This window comes from Lutjanus erythropterus, chromosome 6 (genome assembly GCF_056507025.1).
Source record: "Lutjanus erythropterus isolate fLutEry1 chromosome 6, fLutEry1.hap2, whole genome shotgun sequence".
NCBI lineage: Eukaryota > Metazoa > Chordata > Actinopteri > Lutjaniformes > Lutjanidae > Lutjanus > Lutjanus erythropterus.
The window spans coordinates 43,373,951-43,397,613 of NC_139322.1; the positions used below are offsets into that span (position 1 = coordinate 43,373,951).

At 39.3% G+C, this 23,663-nt stretch overlaps 1 protein-coding gene across 1 annotated transcript in view; it reads left to right on the forward strand.

Annotated features, from left to right (window-relative positions):
• Positions 1–4,342: 4,342 nt before the first annotated feature.
• Positions 4,343–23,663, forward strand: part of LOC146326257 (multidrug resistance-associated protein 1-like) — a 144,810-nt gene continuing 125,489 nt past the window's right edge. Inside the window, exons 1-6 of the mRNA XM_084722018.1 lie at positions 4,343–4,562; positions 6,797–6,976; positions 7,936–8,061; positions 8,444–8,581; positions 10,019–10,144; positions 10,458–10,519. Coding sequence (XP_084578144.1) covers positions 4,521–4,562; positions 6,797–6,976; positions 7,936–8,061; positions 8,444–8,581; positions 10,019–10,144; positions 10,458–10,519 — 674 coding nt within the window. The 5' untranslated portion in view covers positions 4,343–4,520. The remainder of the gene's footprint in view (positions 4,563–6,796; positions 6,977–7,935; positions 8,062–8,443; positions 8,582–10,018; positions 10,145–10,457; positions 10,520–23,663) is intronic.

Below are 23,663 nucleotides of genomic sequence, written 5' to 3' on the forward strand. Positions count from 1 at the left end.
ACGGCAAAGGTGGATTTGGACACGCCTTGAATAAATTAAATCCATTGCGCCTCCCGCTTGCTTTCAATCAGCACAAGACACGACCCTAAGGCACAAGCACATTTTACCCCAATGCGCTGAGCACAAGATAGCAAACGCACCCGGCCACGCCTTCGTTTTGCCTTCATGCTTAGACCTCCCGCCCACAGCGGCACAGACCCAGCGCAAGTGCGTTTGCTATCTTACCCACATGGCAAAAATGGCACTTGCGCTGGCGTAAGATAGCAAAATCACTTGCGCTGGCGGCGCATTGGCTTTGCGCCGGGTGTAAGATAGGGCCCAAGGTGTCTGTGTGTGAGGATGCAGGAGAGTCTGAAAAGAGAGAACACATCATTTTCAAAAACACATTTCACATCTGATTTCATTAATTGACCCACAGTTTCAAATGAGAAGAGGTGAGAGCATGGGAAGACATGGTGAAACTGTGCATATGTGTCTTTCATTTATATACCATTAATAGACTACAATCAATTTTGGTGGTTAATGTCACTACATTTTAGGCAATTTAGGCTATGATAGACAGTCTTCTTGGTAGCAACTAAGTGCTGAGGTCCACATTCTTATCAGTTGATATTTTCATATGTAATTAGATTGGTTCTGTAACTAATGAAAAACAAATTCTGCCAAAATGATCAAATTTAAACAGGAACTTGGTGAGAACCTTATCAATTGTGTGATTGAAAGCCAATTACAATGGTCAGATATTGATAGTGTAAGTCTGAAATGTACAATTTGATCAAATGACCACTTACAGAAAGATTATCAACAGTCGTCCACTGGATGTCAGATTTTTTCTACAGGATGTCGCTGAAGACCTCTTCATCAACCTCTGTTCCAGTGTCATCCAGCACATATATGTCCTTCTCAGCAGGGACACTGAACTTCATTTTAGATTTGAACACAGGAAAAAAAGATAAATGAAGCTTGGGTGCATTATTGTTCAACTGAGTGTTACAGTAAGAGATTTTTGCACCTAAAATGCAACAACCTGGGAAAACAAATTACATGTCAGTTATATAGTGGATGAAAGTGAACACATAATATGTCTTTATAGCTCTCAATCTGACCAGCTTGTTTATTTACCTGTAGGGAGCATATATTTTTCAGTTAAGAATGGCTGTCCATTGCTTCCATTAACAGCCAAATACAAGTTATTCAATTATGAATACAACCTTTAGTCTACCTGCAGCATAGACATTAACTTACTTTCCTTGAGAAATTCTGAGTGAGAGGCTCCATGTAGTTTGATGTACTTCTTCTTTCCTTTATACTGTGTCACACAAGAGTGTGGGGGTTCTTACTTATACCAGCACTTGATATTTCCACTGTTAAAAAATGACACTTTTGGTGGCTTTAAAAAATTTATTTAAAACCAATAAAAACACAGCATTTATAAAAGCAGGGATACAAACAAATGAAAATAAAAATTGTTAAAATACAACAGTTAAAATTGGCTCTTTAAAATGGCTGACAGAAATAACATTGTTCAAATAAAACCTTCAATTCAACCAGTTTGCCCAATAGAGTCTTTAAAAGCAGTTCCCAACCAATCTATGGGACAATTAAAATTAGTTCAGGAAGGGGAAGCTTCTACTTATTCTTTTAGGAGTAGTAGTAGTAAGGGATAGGCCTCGAAGTACTCTCGCTGTTCCTCGCGGCCCCCTGGCGTCTCTTCTTCACATGGTCCCGCTGTCCTTCCTCCCTCCGACTGTACTGCTTAGCTTGGTCGACTTTCCTTTACTTATCTCTATGAAGGCGTTGACCAAGTCTCTGTTGCTCTGCGTCCACGCGCCGACCCGCTGCCTCGTCTTGGCAGCTTTTCAGCTCTGCCTTCCGCCGATGCAGATCCTCTGTCCGGTCACCTCTCTGCTCTGCGTTCCGCCTCTGAGCCGCGTGTGTGTGTGCGCGCTGTCCTCCTCTCGTCCTGCTCGTGTTTCTGTGTGCCACTTTGCTTCTCTCTTCCAGTCCTGCTGATACCTGTGTCCAAGCATCTTAAAAAGAGAGCACTGACCTGTGCTGGCTAATCAGTTCTTTTCCTCCTTAGTCCACACAGCATGTCCATCTACAGTCTCCATACGCATGCAATACAAAAATAAAACCATAAAACCATGCAATAATATAGAAACTGATAAAAACAATGACTCCAAATATAGGTATAAATATGGATAAAACTCATCAGTAAATCCAGCAATATAAATAATTAAAAACGTGCATTGGAATAAAACATCAACTCAAACAAAGCATGATCAAGCATCAACAGGAGGTCTCACTCTGACAACTGCACTTTGAACAGCATAGCTGTAGGTTTTCCACGACTACAACATAAAGATAGAATTGCGTTATTGGACACACAGTAGTGCAAAACCAGGCCTTGTACACAGCTTGATTCTATTTCATGACTGGACGTGGTCAGGCCAGGAGAAATGGAGAATACACACATAACATCGAAGAAAAGTACTGTCTAGGGATGCACCGATTGACTGGCCAGAGACCGGAACCGGCCAGTTTTCAGCATGACCGGCCCTGATCGGTGACCGTATCCGTGACCATATCCAATATCCAAGAGCATAGATGCATTAGAGTGGGAGTTGGAAGCTTTGAAGTAGCTTCAGTGATATTAGCTCAGCGGGAGAGATAGCTAATGGGCAATTCATATTTTTCTCTGTTGAATAACCTGGTTCACTATGGCTTAAATTACAACTGCAATTAAAATTCTAAGTTTAACATTTGCAGTGACTTTACAACTGATAGAGTAAGCTAGCTAAACTAAATTGAAGCCACGTGTATTGCCTCCTTATGTTACCAAGTAACGTTGGCGTTTTTAATTATTAATGATAGTTATGAGACTTCAAACTGAAAAATGATTCGATATTCTCAACATTATTCACTTTATAGTTTCTCACCTGCAGTCTGGTGGGGCTGTCACATGGATGTATTATCTGTGGGCTGTTGATGTAGAAACGTCGAGAGAAAGACAGGCTTCAACAGGTCCGTTGCTGCACTGCTCCGACATGAAAGGTAACGCTCACCGTGCCAACCAATGAGAGGGCACACAGAGCGGAGGACGAAATCAAAACCTAAACTTCGATGCGGCCAGGAAAGACTCAATCAACAAATAGACTCCAATAGAGTCCATCATTGCAAAATAAACACTGCAATTACTCTACTCTGACACTACTTGGAAAGAACACCTGAGAGTGATTCTGGCACAGCCTGAGAAGTGTACTTTGTGCTCATTTGACACCAAAGTGTAAAGTTTTCTACTCTGATCATCAAAACTCAATCAAAACTGATTGGCACATACTCATTGCCTTACTTAGCCTAGCTAAGTAAGACAATGTAAGTAACACACACACACACACACACACACACACACATACACATACATGTACATGTACATGTATTACTTATGCCAGTGACGTATACATCCCATACCTGCAGTCATTCCTTTGTTTATCTTACTTTATCCTTAATAAATAATTTGTACTTATTTGCACTGTGTGTGTGCACTGTCTCTCCTGTTCTGGCTGGGTTGTGACATTCCCAAGAAGGTTATTCCCCACAACATGACTGTAACATGAGTAATACATGTACACACACACACTTATTTCGCATGGCAGTGTTAAATAGCAGTTATGTGACAGTGCATTGTCACAGTCATATCTCATGCACACTGATTGTGAACTAAACACTCTCAAACTGACCTATACTGGATTTTGCTCAATTTTTATTTTTTACCTGAACATTATTATTAGTTGAAAAGTTGAAAAATAACTTAAAATTAACTAACTTAAAAATAACATTTTTTAAATTATTATATTATTATCATAAATAAATGCATGTAAAAAAAGGACACATGTCAGTACTCAACAGCTCTTGATAGACACGTGTTTTTGTACCACTATACATATCTATACACTATTTTAAAACAAATTTACAGTAAAAACTGAACTGCAAGACTAGAATTCTCTGTCGTATCTCCACCTTATATAACAATAGAAAAGACCAATCACACCTTTTAACAGAACACCACCCCAGCTCAACATGCTTTTTCATTTCATACCAGGTGCATTAAAAGTGAGATGTTTTTCCTCACAAAACATCCTTGTTGATAAAACTGCTGAAAAAAAATGAGCTTGATATTACAACAAATCTGTCTTGTGTTTCTAACATATCTCCATATCTCCACAGAACTCTTTCTGTTTGAGAACGTCCAGGCACAGAGAGGGAGAGAGAAAAACACTGAGTTTATGTGAGAGAGTGAGAGAGAAAGAGTTTGAGTCTGATGTTATGAGAGAGAGAAAGAGAGAGAGAAACTGAGTGTATTCTCACATCAGTGTTTGTATCTGACAGAAACTTTGAGCAGCAGCAGGATTCTCTGGAAAATCTAACATAACTTTACAAGAAAAGAAACAGAAAAAGGAGGAAGTAGAGGAAGAAACTGAGGATTTAAACAATTATAAGAAGAGCTGTTTTAATAAATGGAGGATTTATGCAGTGTGAATGGTCTGGATCCTCTCTGGGTGAGTTTCTCATTAAACATCAGTTTAATAAATATGTGATTTGAACTAATTAATTTACATGTCACTCACCTATTTACACATCAATAGCCTATTTACATGTTACTCATCTGTTTACCTGACACTAAAACACAAAAGACACTAAAACATAGTAATACAATACCAAACATTAAAAGAGATAACACATGACGATATGAATAAATTAAAATATATAGAGAGGAGATCACAGAGACATAACATGATGATGCCGAGTCAATATAGATAATGACAGGAATGGAATAAGACACCATCATGTATGTCATTATAAATAAGTACAAATAAAAGAATAAAATTAAATATATTAAAAAGAGATGATAACATTACATAAAAATAAGTCTATAAAAATGGGTTTTAAGAAGTGATTTAAAAGATGCCACTGATTCTGCAAGCCTTGTCTCCTCAGGCAGGTCATTCCAAAGTTGAGGGGTCCTGATGGAAAAAGCACGGTCACCTTTAGGCTTAAGCCTCGATTTTGGAACAACTAGGAGGGCACTGTCTGAGGATCTAAGGCTGCATACTGGCTCATAAGGGGCTAACATTTCAGCTATGTAGCTAGGGGCCAGACCCAAACAGGCTTTAAAAATGATCAGTAAAATCTTAAAATCAATTCTCTAACACACAGGAGAACAGGATTGGGGTGATGTAATGTCATCTGTTAAAATCAATTTACACACCACTCACCTGTTTACACATTAATGACCTGTTTACTTGTTTACACGTCACTCACCTGTTTATGTGTTTAAATGTCACTGACCTGTTTACTAGGGTTTAGTCACGGGAAACGTGATTCTCCCATTTCCCTTTTTCTGGGAAATATAATGATGGGAAACAGGAAAAAGTAGTTTATTTATTTATCTTTTTTAAACACATAGCTTTATAAATATATTCAGAAAAACGTTGGCCAACACTTTCCTGTCATAAAACATGCAGCGGATATGTGTGTGTGTGGGATTGCCCATATATTAATGCACAAATGCTTATGTAAAAATAAAAAAATGTTCTGTTAACTTAACTGTCATTGATTTTACTAGCCTGCTATTTATTGCTTTGTTATTACAGGAGGCTCGCACTCACAGCTTTGGCTCACACCAACAGAGCAGACATAGAATACAAGAGTGTGGATTAGTGAAGTGTCCTTTGAACATATTTTCTACCAATACAGTGTAAATTTTGAAGTTAACAGCGTTGGTTAATTGGTGACTCTAAATTGCCTGTAGGTGTGGCTGTGAGTGTGAGTGGTTGTCTGTCCCTGCCATGAACTGGTGACTTGTCCTGGGTGAACCCCGCCTCTTGCCCAATGTCAGCTGGGATAGGCTCCAGCCCCTTCGGGAATAAGCGGTTACAGAAAATGAATGAATGACTCTATAACATACAAAATGAACAAGACGTAATATCTGACAGCACAAAACCGGCCCAACTCAGGGAGAAAAAAGCTCTGTGTGCTTCTGTCAGAGCTGGTTGGATATACCCGTGCATAATTTTGCACATAATGATGATGATGATAACAAATTTTAAAATACAACACAATTTCAAGGTGTTTCAGTGTAAAACATAACCAGTTACATATCTGCATGGCATTTGCGGTTCATATGATATTGTTTTTTGCAGACATTCATGCAAAATAAACTGTTTACACATGAAGCTGCTTTGAAGGCATACTGTCACCTCCATATATTGCTCGCTCGTGCTTTCACATCTCGAACCAGGAGATCTGTCTTCTTGCTTTAAATCTTTTCTCCTTGTTTCCTCCTGGCTGTCATGCAGACACAGCTTGCGCTCCTAGTGCACCTGTTTCTTGAAGGTGATAAGTGCTGACTGTCTAACTGGTTTATTGCATGTTTGGCCTAAACTCGCTGGTGAATTATTGAAGGTAGGGACAGGGCTGGGGCAGGGCCCATGGAACAAGATGGTAAAGGTGGATTTGGACACACCTTAACTAAATTAAATCCACTGCTTTCCACTTGCACTTTAGATCAGTGTAAGACAGGGCCTTTAGTGTTGCTTGAAATGACCAGGGTTTAGCTGAAGTTATGCCTTTAAAAAGTTTATTTATCATTTTCAGGAAAAATATAAATTCCTACTGTTTACCTGTTTCCACGTCACTCACCTGTTTACCTCTTTACATGTCACTTACCTGTTCACCTGGTTACCCATCACTCACCTGTTTGCACATCGCTCAGCTGGTTTTCTGGTTTCAGGACTGGAACCTGACCTGGTATACCTCCCAACCGCATTTGACTCAGTGTTTCCAGCACACTATACTGGCATGGTTCCCCTGTGTTTACCTGTGGATCTGTTCACCAATTTATCTGCTGTACCTGCAGCTTCGCCCACACCGAGGTGTCATCCCATTGTCCAAACTCTGCTGCAGCAAGACGGTAAAAAAATACAGTGCTTAGACTAACCCAGTTCCTGGTTGGTTGGTTGGTTCCTGAGGAGTGTACTATGGAGTCAGTTAGACATAGCCAGACACAACCTTAACCTGCAGACAGAGATAACAGGTGTCACAATGGTGGTTACCAACCTTATTTTTTAACCATCTTTTCTTCTTCTGATTGCTGGTCTATTAGCTGTAATACCAGCATTGTAAAATGGACTGGGCAGCCAGTAGTTGGGCAAAATTGTAATAATAATGGACAATTAGGATCAAGCATAAAAATTTAGTTAATATTACCTTTATATACATCAATAAATATCTTGATCAAACTCATTCCTTTCTCTCCAGTTGTTTTAATATTTGTTTCAAAATTACTCAATTGAAGATACCTGAAGAAATCATGTTTCCCTAAATTACATGTTTCTGAGAGTTGTTGAAACATAGCTAAACCTTTATTGGAGATCGTACAGTATGAAGTCATGCCTGCATTTGTCCAAAGTTTAAATCCATTGTCAAATTTAGCTGGTGTGAATTCTGAATCATATGCCACCCAGCGTAATACATCCATTCCACTAAAAATTCAGGTCTTTAAATTCTTTAAGCCAATCGATTTAGACCATTTGTCCAGATGTTTATTTTGAGGGGATTTTTTTCCCCCAGTACGTTTGGTTGATTTTGTTCTATCCTAATTTAAATTTATATTTAGTTTCCTGTATATTATTGCTGATGATAATAATGAATTATAAATGCTTTAGTGTAAAACATAAGCACTTACATATCTGCATGACCCTTATGTTTCATGTATTACTTTTTGCAGGTGTTCTTGTAAAATAAACTATTAAACCTGCTACTAAACCTGCAACCTTTTTGTTTGTTTGTTTTTTGTTTTGTTTTGTTTTTTGTGTCTGGTCTAAACCTGGACTTTGTGGTCTAATTCTGGTCTCTGTGGACTCTTTTCAGCTCTTGGCTCTCAGTCTGGCTTTGTTTGGTCTTCTGGAGCTTTTGTACTTCCTGGTGAAGAAAAAGGAAGAGATCCAGAACCATCTATTGATCCTGATGGGTCCACTGATACGGAGCCTCACTCTAGTATGTCACTGTTCGTTCATACTGTTTACCATGGCAACAGCTTACATCCACCAGTGGGTCCCAAGGGTGGTAATCTAGAAGCAATCATACAATTCTCCTCTTCCTACTCTTTCCTCCTCCCTCTCACCTTCTCCTCCTCATCTCTCCTCTTCTCTCTCCTTTCTCCTAACAACTCAATTTCAATTCAATTACAATTTAATCAGCTTTATTGGCATGATGTTTTAGATCAAACATGTTGCCAAAGCAAAATATCATATTATATGCGATACATACAATACTATATACAATAAATAGCAAATGTTAAAATTGAAATAAAAATAAAAGAATAATTAACAATATAACAGTATAAAACAACAACTTATCTACTCCTCCTTCTCCCCAGGGTCTTGCTGTTGTAATAATCCAGGTTGATAGGATGAAGGGAAGCCGTTCGTCCGTGCTCCTCTTCCTCTTCTGGACTCTTCTGAGTCTCTGCTCACTCGTTCCTCTGAAGGTTGACATTGAGCAGATTATTGATCAGGTAAAATCATCAATAGCTGTTAAGACTTAAATCTCTGCTGCAGGATTCAAATGTAGCAGGTCTCCTCTATATAGCACTGACTGGAACCAGATTCCTGGATGGAGGTGTGGATAGAGGTACTGATCAGCCTCCTGCTGAGAGCTGCAGCTGGTGGACTGGTGCAGATTTAGCAGTGATGTAAACTGGAGTGGTTCAGAGGGAGCTGATCCTGATTCACCAGTAGACCTTTGTTTCAGTCCTCAGCTGCTGTCTCTGGTCTGCTGCAGGGAGTTTGGAGTCTTAAGCTATCACAGGAACTTTCCTTCTCCAGGGACTAGGAGTCATTGGTGTCTTCATGAACTCATCACAATAGAGCTTGTCCTGGCTGTGATTACCCAGTTAGCAGCTATGAATCAGGCTATAGACAAATAAAACAGCCTGGATAGCAGTGTCTATCTTGTCTATAGTGGACAGAATTGTTGTCCTTGGTTCTAGCACACAGCTTGACAATGGCATCCTACAGCAGTCATTAGTTGGTCTATTTTCAAGAAAAATGCTGTTGCAGGGCACAATACCAGACCAGAAAATCAGAGTGGGTGGATTTGGAGGTCTGCTGTACCTGCAGGTCTGCCAATTTATCCACTGGCTTATTTCTTCTTCGACTCTGTTTATTTCTGTTTGTTTATGTCTTGTTGTTCTGTTTCTGCCTGTTGGTGACTGATCCAGATATTCTTTGATCTGCTCAGTCTGTTTCTGAGTAATGCTTATCCGACTTTACATCTGACTGCTTTTCTTGTCTTTCAGCTGCAGTATTTCACACCAGGCTGGAACTCAGGGCTAAATGTACCAACCTATGGATGTGTGAATATAACTGTGTGTGTGTGTGTGTGTGTGTGTGTGTGTGTGTGTGTGTGTACGTGTGTGTGTGCGTGTGTACGTATGTGTGTGCGTGTGTGTGTGAATTCTTCATGTAGCTGCTAATTACATGCAACATTTCCTGGAAATGATGGAAGAGTATGTCTCTATGGACTCCAGTGGAAATAGATTTTGTTTTTTGAAAGCACATGGACAGTCAGCAGGTGCCTGCTGATTCATGTGGAATTACTAAAAAATGTGGAATTCAGTGGAGTTCAAAACCTTTTCCACTGTGAGTTATGTTAGTCCAGAAACTTTTATAAAACATTTATAAAAAGTCATCCTAGCTTCTGTAATATAAAAATGTCATTCTAGGAAACTAAAGAATGTAACAAGTAAAAGTATTTTCTCTGGTTATTAACTATTTTAACAGCAAAGAAAATCTTCAGTGAATTCCAGTTAAGTTTGGAATTCTGTAGTATCAGGACTGATGGATGCAGTCTGTACCTGACTTTTCTTTCTTATATTTCTTTTCTTAGGTTGATAGATCTAGGTTGTTCTACTGAATGAAACCTGAAAAAAGATTTATCTTACATGTTTCAGGGGTTTTCATCAGATGGATTCCGTTTTGCATCATTCTTCATCTGTTTTTCCCTCCAACTCATTGAGCTCGTCCTCAGTTGCTTCTCAGACCGCCGTCCGCTCTCTCAAAAACCCACCTATGTCCAGGTAACACACACCTGCATCCAGGTAACACACACACCTAGGTCTAGGTAACACTCACACCTGTGTCCACCCAACAGGCACCTCAGTTTCCCATAGACATATGTGCAAGTAATAAACCTATCCCCAGGCCTCACACACACCTATGTCCAAGTAACATACACATCACCTCTTTCAGGTCTCACAGAATGACAGGGAATCATCATGCAGTTTTGTGCTTTTTAATTGATCTGTGTTTTCACTTTATTAAACCATCTTATTATTAAAAGATGTTTGGTTCAATTTGGATTTCTGTAATTAAAAAGTTTTCCTTTTTTAGAATCAATGTCCAGAAGAAGATGCCTCATTTCTGTCCAGGACTTTCTTCTTCTGGTTCAGCAGGTACAAAACTCAAAGCTCAAACAGTCAAATTGCCAAACGTCACCAAACAGCAACAGTCTTATATATTGACTTGTTATATTATGATCATCTGTATGTTTTTGTTACTATCTGTTAGTATCTCTTTGTCTGACAACAGGTGGATTATTGTCATGGAGATCACAACTACATCTTTAACTTTTCACTTTTATTTATACAAGACAAAATCATGAGAGAAGATATCTGAGGGCAGTTTGCATATAGAGAAGGCAGCAACCATACTGTGTATAATTTTCCCACCAAGAGCAAGCACTTACCTTTAATCTGCTAAAACATGCTGTGCTGACCTGGCAGGCAGGCAGGATGTCCCTTCCTTCCTCCTTTATTAGAGGAAATTTGTTTCCCAGTCTTCCCACATACAGATCAGGGCGATATTCCTTGTAGCGCTCAATGTCATCACTCAACGTCATTGCTTGTTGTCTCCTATATTACATTATGATTTGGCTAAATAAAGCTGCACATTGTGTCTTATTTTTCTAAAACTGCCTTATAACAGATGGCTCACTTTGACCTGAATATCATCTGTAGTTGAATCATTATATGTCATTTCAATCATCATTTTTTTTAATTTATTATTACTGTTATAATTATTGTTATTTATTTTTCCCTCTATTTAGTGGTGATAAGATGTTTATGGATGCTATATATTTTGAAAGTTTAGGAGTTAGAATAAGCAATTGCATGTGACTAAAGACCCGTTTCCATCACTGCTGTGGACAATTATGTAATAATGGGCTGAAATGAAGCATGTCACTTTATGTCTTGAGAAAGGTGCTTGACTGAAACATTGCACTTTTTAAATAAATCACTGTATAGGTGGTAAGTGTGCATGGGAATTGACTTTTTTTTTTTTGGAAACATTATATCAGCCATTGTTGTTATTTCCTATGCACATTTAGAGCTCTGTTATTCTGTCTCTCCTCATCAGGCACCACCAATTAGCGAGACTAGTTAAATAGCACCAATGGCTCCCCAGTAGCTTGAGTATTTACATTACAGCAGGAGTAGTTACAGCATGATGTATGGTGTGTACACTGGTTTTCAGGTTAAACCTGATTTTTTTGGTTTGCTTCAAAGCAAATGACACTCCCCATGGACAAAATTAAATTAAACAATTCTTATTAAATAGTATTTTCACTTCAAACCAGAAGATTTCATGTCACGTGACTATGTGACGTCACGTCAGACCGCTCTTTCAGACTTTGCAGTCCGCCATTACTGCTCCCTCGCATGGGAAGTGTTGACCATCTGTCGTGCCTGGAAACTCTTTAAAACAAGGTAAGAATTCAAAATTGTGCTGTTTTAGAGGTGATGTGGGCTTGCAGGATGGACTATTAAAATTATCTTGAAGACTGTCTTTGTGCTTTGTGCGCTAATGCTAACACTTACTAAATCAGGTTGTTTGCATTCCTTTAACATGCAGAGGGTGATGCTTTCATTGCTTTCTTTTTGACAAGTGCAAAGTTAATGTCATTGCTGATGATATTGTATAGTCATGTCATGATTACGCTCATTTAGTGTGATAAGGCCCCTTTTACTATATTGCTTGAATATGGTAAAGTAGAAGCGGGAGCGGTCTGCCCAGGCATGTCTTTTTTTTTCAGGTGGGCTTGCTGCAGGCAGGCCCACGCTGCATACACACACAGACACCGAGTTGTCCCTGCAGTAGAGGTGAGGCGAAGACGGTGAAGTGAAGATGGTGAAACTCTGTGAACACGTTATCAACTGAAATGCACGTTACTATAAGAGGCCTAAACATTTGGGGTAAAACGGACAACTTATCAAAACTTGTATTTAATACGTATGACATAATGTAACCGGGTGACAAGTGCAAAGTCTTGTGTTACCTCTCTCTCACCCACCGCTATGTTTTCACAGCCGCATCTCGCTTGATTTTCAGCATTAACTTGAGTCTAGCCATTTTATTTTGCACCCCTTTTCCTCCCGACGGCAATTAAACGTGTCGGCTAAACAAATGTTTTTTGAACCACCGACTGGTTTCAAAATAGACCCGGGTGGGGTGAGGGAATGTCCGAGGTGAATGAGCGAGTGATTGTGGGTCAGTGAATGCATATCCCAGTGCAGGTTTGTGAACACGGAGTGTGGAGTGGACACCAAAGAGAAAGGGGAGACTGAAACTGTGCGATAATGTGAGGGAGTTTATTGCGAGTTTACTGTTATGATGCTGGGTTTCTGCTATGTTCACCGTTACTTGATTATTGCTGCCCCTGTGTCAGAATTGGGGCAGATGCACAATAGTAGTCTACTTGTTACACACACACACACACACACACACACACACACACACACACCTTTTTTGTTTGTAATTTCCTGTTGCTCAGTGCTCATGTTCTCCCTATATGCTGTTCTGATGTCAACAAACACACATGGCAACGGTGCTGCGACCAAACTACATAGCTGTTAAATGATTGGCCATTTGCCTGTCACTCGGAGCATTCAAGGATATGATTGGCTGTTTCAGTGAGCTAGGCAAGGAGCACATTTGTTAGCTGATTGGTTGTTTGTGTGTCACTTTTAGCAGGCTGGATTGTCATGGGATGTTATAGGCAGTTTAAGAGCCAAAGCATATTTTAAGTAATGTTTTTCCCAAATAAAATACCATGCAGACTAAATATAAATAAAATATAGACAATTAATATTATATTAATTCTGTGCGACCCAGTACCAAAGAATCCACAGAAAAAAAAGAAACATGTCTCTGTCAGTACAAGACAATACAGCACTATACCAGTTTTCCTAAGGCCTTATTTGTGGCCTTAAATTGGAGTCTGTAGTGACAATTATTGATAATGCTAACTGTCCCAACAAAAACTTAATGTGAATTCTTTTATTGCTGTTTACAGGTTTGCTCCTGAAAAGACTGCAATTGGTAAGTCCCAAAATGAACAACTGTGGAAATAAGTTTCATGTATGGTTATGTGACATTATTTATTTATTTATTTATTTTACATTTTTTTTATTTATTACTAATTGCAAACAAAATACCTTAATTTTACCAGACAATAACAGTAAAAAAATGAAAATAATTTCATGCAGTTTTAAATAACATTAAAAATTGATCTGGGGATGCTCCCATAGCTCACTTGGTAGAGCATTTCCCCCATATGTGTTGGCGCTGTTGGTCCTCTGCAGTGGTCGCTGGTTCGATTCCCGCCTGTGACCCATTTGCTGCATGTCGTTCCCCTCTCCCTGCCCCCTTTCCTGTCATATCTTCAGCTGTCCCTATCAAAATAAAGGTAAAAGCCCAAAAAAAAAAAATGTTATAGTGCTTGCAGTTATTGTGCCAAAAAAAAATCATTTTTTTGTGTCTCATAAAAATGACCACTTACTCCAGCTTTTAAATTATTGCAGAGTATCTGCAGATTTTCAGGATAGTGTAATCAATTCAAAAGATTTACATTTTAATACAACTTTTAAATACTCTGAATTAATATAATTAGAAATTAAGATCTGTCAGCTTTTAACTGTTGCTTTCCTGTTGAAGAAGTAACTTGATAACAACTGTAGATTAAATGCAAATGTACCATCTAGAATGCTGCATTTTGTAAATTGTATTAACTGGCAACTGGGTAAGGTGGGCCCTCTATTTCTTTCTCGGTTTTCCAGTTAATGTGGAAATGCAAAGACTGTGGTGCCTCTGTGTCACGAAGATCTGAGTTTCTTAAACATTATAAGCTTAAACACAGACATTATGGATGCCACCATTCCTATCCATTTAAACTGTCCATGTACCAGCAAAACCTGGAAGGCACTTTTGACCCACTTGTCAAGATTTCATCAGCCATCCTCACAAACTGAACTGACCACATTTAAATATCTCTTATGCAACTGCAATGAACATTCGACTTTAACAGACTATTTTCAACATTTAGCTCAGCTTATGAAAAATAGTGAAACAGTTGTGAAACAGTTGATTGTGTGTTTCAGGGGTGTCGGTATAGAACAGATGTTTATGGTTTATTTCGAACTCACAGAAGCAGAAATCATAAGAAATGCTCAGTAAATGACTTGAAGCCTGAAATAGAGAAACGGGTCAAGTTTAGGTTTTTCTGTTGAAAGTGATTGTTCTGGTTAGGCGTGGAAATCAAAAACCGGTTCTTGTTGAGAACCAGTTCCCAGTGTTTCAATTCTTTGGAATCATTTGCCAATTTTGTAATGGATTCCCTTACTGATTCCAGAGGGCGCGAATGACGTCACCACGCACATGTGTGGCGACATCATTCACCAGTGCAGCCAGCAGGAATCATGGCGCCCAAGCGGTACAAACGCTTGAAAGTTTGGTTACATTTCATGAGAAAGGATGACAACAGGGCAACTTGCAATACTTGCTAGGGCTGGGCGGTATACCGGTTCGTACCGAAAACCGGTCTTTATTTTTGTTATGATATGAATTTTTCATATACCGCCATATTGGTGAATAGCCCAAACAACGTCCGGAATGTGCACGGCGGCAAAGTGTTTCAGCGGGGACCCATTTCACTGCTGCACACCAACGCCACAGGCGTGCTTGCTTGAGCGTGTGTACTAGGGATGTTCCATGGCAACTAATTTCTCTGTTGATTAGATGCAAAGTTTAATTTAGAATAGTCATTAAAAAAACACAAGGCAGAATTGATTAATTTATAATGTTAAACACTGTCCAAAAAAATACTGTGTGTATTAAGAGCCATTTGAAGATGTTAATCAGTCAACAATCGCCAAATCGTACTTGAAATGCCGCTGAAATGTGCGCTACTTCGCGCTGTGCAATACAAACCTTACACACTTATGCTTCACCTTTCAGACTGAAGAGGGTCACAGTGTCTGCAGGTAAAGGACCCAGAGCTAGCCTGACACACAGTGTGGCTAACGTTAGCTGTCAGCCTGACACACAGTGTGGCTAACGTAAGCAGCTAGTAGAAGCAGCAGCAGCAGCAGCTCCGCCTGCAGGTTTATGTCTGTGTCTGTGCTTAATGTGGTCACATTTCTCCAGTCGAGTGAATATATATCAGCTTATTCTGTCACAGTCTGCATTCATCTGTCCGACTTCGCTGATGTAAACATCTGGTGTTGCCACGGTGATCAGTTCATACATGCTGGGTGAGAGGGGCTGCTCTCTGACAGCGCTGCAGCCCCGACTAGTGGCGTGCGGCAACAGATAACTGGCATCATGTATGAATGAAATGTTGACAAATATTTCATTTTTAAATATTTTAAACGACTAGTATTTCTGGTGCCGACTAGCGTGGGTGGGGACGTTTAATTGTATAGTCATCCATGTGATGGTAACCATACTTTGAAGGGGTCATGCTTTTACCTGTCTGGACATGAAAAAAACATGATACAATCCTTATGACAGTAAAATGGGCTGTTTAAAGACAATCAACTGCAGTAATTCTGTTCTCAGTAGAAGAAAATGTGGGTAAGAACACTGTTGCATGAAAAAAAAAAATACCGTCAAATACCGTGAAACAGATATGATTTTTTAAAAAAACGTGATATGAAATTGTTGTCATACCGCCCAGCCCTAATACTTGCAAAGTGGATATTTCATCAACGGGAGAAAATACTACCAATATGTAGAAACATTTTACGTTTTCGATCCGCTCTGGAGTGAATCTCAACCCAGAAGCAGCGGCAATGTTAGCACGTCCTCTGCTGTTAATATTAGGAGTTGCCACGGATCGCAGTTGACCTGTGTCCTGTACGGATCACCCTCTACGGTTCGGCATGCATGTGATCTGCAGACCACATGTGAGCATCATAGTTTTACTGTCACTGTTACTTTTGTATAAGTTGTTATGCCTGAAATCTCAATGCAGAGTTGCAGTGAAAAGACAGGACAGATGCTGCTGTGTGCAGCACATCTCTGTGAAGAGCGACTGATTTAAAAGCCATCACATCGCCTCGAGTGAAATCCAGAACATTTTTCACTGATGTAACTATGCTATCACCAAAGAAACAGATCATAAAACTGTGATGTTTATTGAAACTTTGGTGATATCAGCTGTCTTAACTTCTACACAGCTCCCCTCTGCTCACCGGTGCAGCTCTGTCTCACCCCGTCTGTGACACAGTGTGTTTGCTGATTGATTGATCATGACTTCTAACCAATCAGATGCGCTGTGCTGTAGGCGGGACATTGAGCCAGACTACAGAGTGTAGTTGTGTATTATACTGTACAGTGTATAATGATCTAATATATGTATAGTATATACATAGTACAGCACTGTATAAGTTTGAAGTTTTTAATATATTACCATTATCATTATTATTACATTACATAACTATTGTGATAATTACAGACAGACAAAGATCAAAGACGAGTGCAATTTTAAAATAATTTAACTCTAATCCCACCACTTTGTTCTTTTTTGCTGATCCCAAAAATGATCCGATCCTTGACTCAAAACCGTGATACGATCCGAACCGTGAGTTTTTTGATCCGTTGCACCCCTAGTTAATACTGCAGGTAACTAACTAACACTGCCTATCATGTTAGCGCTATTTGCCTCATTGTAAAACCTGCTATTACTTACTGTTCATGTTAAACGAATGTCTTCTCATGCATTACATTTAGATGACCATGACAAGAGACAGAGGCTGTGTTCGAAACCGCATACTTACTACTACATACTTCCATGCCCATACTGCATACCCAATCCATCAGACAGTATGCAAAGCGTTTACACTACAGCGTACTGCATGATAACCCACAATGCATTGCGCTCCTACCCGAGCCGAAATCAACAGGCTGAAGCTGATTTCACTTTAGCTCTAAACTCTTTAAATATATCACTTTATCGAGATTTTTTAAAAAATCAGGCGAGAAAGTGGCCGTTTAGATCCCGAGTGTGCCGTTTATTTGTCCAAATACCAACCGTTTACAATTTTGTTCGGACGAATTCGGCGAAATTTAAGCTAGCTGCAGTGAGCAACGCACTTCTGGTTATATTCACAAAATAAAACACCCCTTTCCCCTTTCTCATACCAAAAGACCATGGTGATAAATAGTGCTTTTACTTTGAAAACAAGAAGCGAACCAACCCGCAATATATCCTGCTTGACACTGCCGTTTGGACTGATCTCGTCCCGTTAACGGAATTTGACCAGTCATGATGCCTTACCGGCGGAGAATCTTGTCCGCTATGAGACGAAGATCGGCCCACCGTCTTCGGTACATCATGGTCGCTATCGACTTGGGCTTGTTGTCAGATGTAAATTGTATTTATTTTTTAAACTTTCTTAATAAATGTAAATCCAATGAGAAATCGCTAACATAACATACCTCCAAGCATAAAAATTGGAGGGAAAATTATATCTAACCTTACTCAGCTTGGTAATTTTACATAATTATATATATAATAATGATATAATTCATCCAACTTTTTTTTTCCTGTCCTGTTCGCGGTTACGTCACGTCGCATTGCATCCTGGGTAATTTGAGTGTGAGTAGTAAGCTGATGATGAATACTCAACATTTCTGGCGAATGCAGTATGCATCCGGGAACTTCTCACATACTCAAAAATCGCATACTGCCAGTGTAGACACACTGCATACTCAAAGAGTTAGTATGAGTAGTAGGTAAGTCTGCGGTTTTGAACACAGCCAGTCTGACTGGCTCAGAGGCTGGCAGTACTTGCTCCAGTTCACATCTAGCTTCCTGTTTGTTCTCCTTTTTTCTAAATGAGAATTGATAAGAGAATCGACAAAGAACTGAATCGAAAATGGAATCTGAAACGTAAAAATCTTATCAATTCCCATCCCTAGTTCTGATAGTGTTGGTATTGAACCCCCAGATTTAAGTGCAGAGGATTTGGATGGTTCAAGTTTTGATTTAAATGACTTGACACATAATGTTGAGCTCAAAGTTGCCTCTCTGTTACTGAAGCTGGAACATATTTATCTTGTTTCTAGTGTTGCTGTTGATGAACTTTTGCAAGAGTCTGAAAATTTAATTAGCACCGCTTCTGTCCCTCTTATCCATCAAACCATATCTCACCACTTAGAGAATGGCAACTGTCAAGTAGATGAAACTGTTCTGCAAGAGTTATCTAGATATATTTGTGGGTTGAATCCAATCACAGCATCTTTTAGTGGTCGTGGCCCACTTTCCACTGCCTGGAAGTGAAAGGCGTACTACAAAAAACATTTTAAAACTGTAGAACCTACAGAATTTGTGCTCGACTCCCAAAACAAACAATCATTTCAGTACATCTCTATACTAAAATTGTTACAGCAGATTCTAAGTTGCCAAGATTTTCTAGATCTATCAATCAATTTGAAATCTCCCCATCAAATTCAATCTGATAAAATTCAGTATAGATGCTTTTATGATGGTAGTAACTATAAAGAACATTTGCAGTTGTCAAAAGAGTGTGTGATTTCACTCTTTTTGTATGTAGATGATTTTGATATCTGCTATTCCCTTGGCACCTCCAGAAAAAAAACACAAAATCTGTGGCGTATATTGGGCATTGGGAAACTTCCCTGCTAGTTGTCACTCATCACTATCTAATATATATTTAGCTGCGCTTATTCGTAGTGAGGATATTAAGTGTTATGGTTTTGACTTAATAGATGATCTTTTTACATTACAACAACAAGGACTGTTTATTGCCAAGTTGGGGAAAACTGTGAAAGGCTTTGTTAATTGTGTAGTAGATCTCCACAGTATTGCAGATTTCATGGGAAGTTTATCAGGTAAATATGTTTGATGATTTTGTACAGCAGGAGATGTAGACATTCAAACAAAAGCATCAAGTCTGGAGCATTCTGTTCAAGAACCAAGGAAATTCATACTTCTCATCTGAGAGGTATCGAAGAAAATTCATTGTATTGTCATTTTGGTGTAAAAACAAAGTATGCGCTGTATTTCAGTGTGACAGAGTTTTCCCTCAGATATAGCTCATGATCTGTTTGAAGGAATTATCCCTGTTGAGATTGCTCTTTGTCTTACTTTGCTGTTTTTGAAAAAATGTTACATTAGCCTATTTGAATGAAGCAATAACAACATTTAAGTTGACTGATAAGACAAACCGCCCCCATCTTGTGCCCCTCACCTACACTACAAAAATAACAATTGGAGGAACTGCACATGAGAATTGGAGCCTGTTGAGATTTCTTCCTCTCTTGATTGGAGCCAGAGTTCCTTCAAGTGAACCAGCGTGGCAGGTCCTGTGTGAATATAAAGACATAGTAGAACTTGTTGTTGCACTCATACCTCATACCGAGGACTCTATTTCTTACCTAGACTTAAAGATATACGAACACAGGGCAGTATTCCAAGAGGTTTTTCCCCACGAAAGAATTCGGCCCAAACATCACTACTTGGAGCATTATCCCCTGTTGATCTGCCAGTTTGGCTCCTTTGTTACACTATGGACTATGAGATTTTAAGCAAAACATAGCTTCTTTAAAAGAGTAATCCGTCCTACAAACTGTTACAAGAATGTATTGTATTCATTAGCCCAGAGGCACCAATTTCAGACTGCGTATAATCTGCACGTCTGGATTTTCTAAGCCATCTTTGGAGGTTACTGATCTTTCAACACTTCCCCTTGATGTTCTGAATGAGGATATTGTACTGGCGGTTAAAGAGAAACACCCACATTTGGACACTATGAACCTTGCAGAAAATGTATCCTACAATAGCTGCAACTACAGGACTGGAATGGTGGTAGCCCGTGGGTCGCTAGCTGGACTTTCAGAGATTTGTGAAGTAGTTCATATGATTGTGCTACAAGAGACGCTAATTTTTAATGTAAAAAAACTGGGTGCCTGGGACCTGGAGCTTTATTGAGCCTACAACTTAGTCATATCGGCTACTAAAGAACTACGGATTGCTGGGGTGCAAGAACTGACAGATCCCTACCCTCTGGCTCACTGCATGGTTGGTGGACAATGCATCATCTTTCTGAAGAGATACATACATGTATAAGGTTGTATATGAATGAGTGTAGGTTTTGGAAAAGTAGAAATATTCTAATTTTTTCACTTGCTTTTGTTTAATCAGTCTAATTCAATTGTCAGAAAAAATGCACCCAGTTTGCCAAGAATGTCCCCTTTTCCTTTAATAGCTCCTGACCTAATTCAATTCTAAGGAAATGGGCATGTTTTTTGAAGGTAACATTAGGCCTTAGCAGTTTGATTTTTACAGATATTGGTGATTTCCTTTCTCATTCATTCATTCATTCATTCATTCATTCATTCATATTTGGTTCATATTTATTGTGAAAAGAATTGTGACTATGAATTGGCTGTAAGTTATGGCCAATGTTGTACCATGACTAATACTATGTTTTTATTCTTGTCTTTACTAGATCCTTTTGGATGGGCTGACATGGCAAAGAAAAGGCCAGCTAAGTTGCGAGTGATTTTAAATCCTGATGACACCAGGAAGCTAATTCTGCCTGGTGGAATTCCAGAGACAGCGGAAGAGCTCATCAATCAAGTCAGGAAAATGTGTGGGTTAAATGACAATTTTAGACTGCAGTACCAAAACAGACACTGCAGATGCATTAGTGAATTTGACATCTACTGCTGAACTTGACAATTTGGAAACTAACAAGGTCATCCCAGTAACTGCTGATGGCCAAACCATCCCTGTCTGTGATGGTGTAGAGTCTACTCAAACTGATGACACAGAGCTCCTGTCCTGACCCTCCAGCTCTGCCTCTACAAGAGCCCAGATGTGGCCAAGATAGTTTCCAATACCAACATTCTCCTATGACTCTGAACTGCAGTTAGAAAAGGGAAATGCAGTGTATAGGTCAAACAAGAGACCACTGATTTACAAGTACAAACCCTACCCAACAGATGCTGACTTCAGTGATCTCACACATTGCACAGTTTTAATGTAATATATAATGTAATAACATTTGCTTTTGATATTTTGTTTTATATAGATCAATGCTGAATTACTACTGTTCCACTTCAACTGTGATTCCTGGCCTGACAAGCACCACAGCAAGCTGATTGAGATCATCAGGAACAAGAGAGGAGCTGTCAGAGAGAAGACACGGAATGTGCTGAAAGTTCTTGATCAGGTATGTACTTGCTCAATACTGCAAAACTTCTTTTGTATCACATAAATAGTAACATTTTAAATGAAATCAATCATGTTCATGTGTCATATTGTCAGCACATTTGATTGTGGAGTTAGATTACATGTTGGAAGAAGTACAATGTTTATCTTCTGAGTTTGACAGGCTATTCACTGGTATATACTATACTGCTCAAACAATGTGTTATACAGCAATTACTGTAAGTCTAAATTCTTATTTATACATTTTTGTGTTTGCATCTTCAGTCAAGTTGCACAATTTGACAGCATGCTTTTGCATTGTTTGTGTTTGTGTAACAGATTTAATAAGTAGGTGATCTCACTTACCATTACAAGCTCTCTTACTGTTATTATTGAAGGTGCACTGAATTTAATTTATTGTTACAAACTTGTCTGTTTAATTATTATGCTATTTACTGTCTTATTTTGTTTTATTATGATGTATGAAGTACTACAGAGATCTATGAAGTACTACAGAGATTTCCTATTTTTATGCCACACTCACAAGCCCATGCAGACTTCACTGATGCGTCCCGTACTCTGTTACAGTCTGCTGTCTCTGGACTCGTGGTCAGGGGTGGTTTTTGATATGGGCGATATGGGATTTTTTTTTTTTTTTTTTTTTGCGTGCCCATGCTGCCCCAACATCATGCCAACACATTTTGGGATTGCATGGGCACCAATCGTTTTTTTGCGGGGAGTAAGGGCGCCCTGCATTTGCACAGGAGAGGGAGGGGCGGGCCGGCTCTCTGCTGGAGCGGCTGGGAGAGGCATCTAACGGACAAGCTGTGGAAGAATAGAGAGAGGGCGGGTGCATTGACAATACCATGCAGCATAAAGGAGGCAAATCATCAACAAAGTATTGTTTTCAATAAATTAGATTTAGCCATTTAGGCTATGTATTGGACATCCATTTTTCTGTGGGTTTCAGAATTAACGTCTTCCATCATGACTGTTAAAAATTTAACCAGACAACCAGGCGCATTCATTGCTACCTGTAATGTAGGGCCTACTAGTACTTGCTCAAGAGTGAGGGGGGGTTAAATTCTGCGCCAAAGATCGCCTATATATTTAGGCGAGAGAAGTATCTCTCATCTGGTAACTCCCCAGACAGCACGCCTACATCTTGCCGACGTCGGCACAATGAATAAAGTTACATCGCTGCAACATCATATGGAGAGCGTTTGCTAATTGGGAAGACGTCGCAGAGACGTCGGCATTTGGTCGAAAATGCTCTCCAGACAATGTTTGGCCGATGTGTCAAAGCTGCACAGTGTAGCCTCTACAGAGCTTCTATGACCTTTATTTATTCAGGTCGAATCATTCTATCAGCAAATATCTCATATCTCATAATATCTATCATAATATCTCATCTTACATGTTATAGGAATATGGTAATATGACAATAAAAAACAATATGCTTGACCATCAAAATAGCTTCCTAATTTAGTGTGGTAATAAAATAAAGAGACACGAACGATTCAAGTTAATGATCATACATTTATTTCGGACTGCATAGTCAAAACAACTCCAGCACAGAAAAGATAACCAAGACAGAACATATAAAAACATACAGGTGGCCGGTCGTGAGACGCACACGGACAACATGGTCTGGACTGCTGGCAGACTTATGAGCCTGCAAAGGGGAGAAAAAGACAAAACACATGAGCCCAGGTTGTTCAATTAACTTATACTATACAATATTATACCCATACTTCACAAATAAACACGTACAAATAGACACACCAAGGAAGGAAAACGTAGCTGTGCCTTTTTTCCCGGCCGTTGTCTGACCTTAGAGAGCCACCGTAGTTGATAAGAGACCTGTAGCTAATAGTATTAGCCCTATGCTCTTTAGCTATTAAACGTGTTAAAAAGCACCACAATAAGACCTCCAAATAACCCATGTTTAATACAGTGTCACAGGCAACACTGTATGAAGCACCAGCAGAAAGCATGACTTGAAAATATGAACCACAAAAAGTTTGCGTGTATTATTTTGTGGGGTGGTCTGACAGCCCCGGCTTGACCGCGGATAGCTG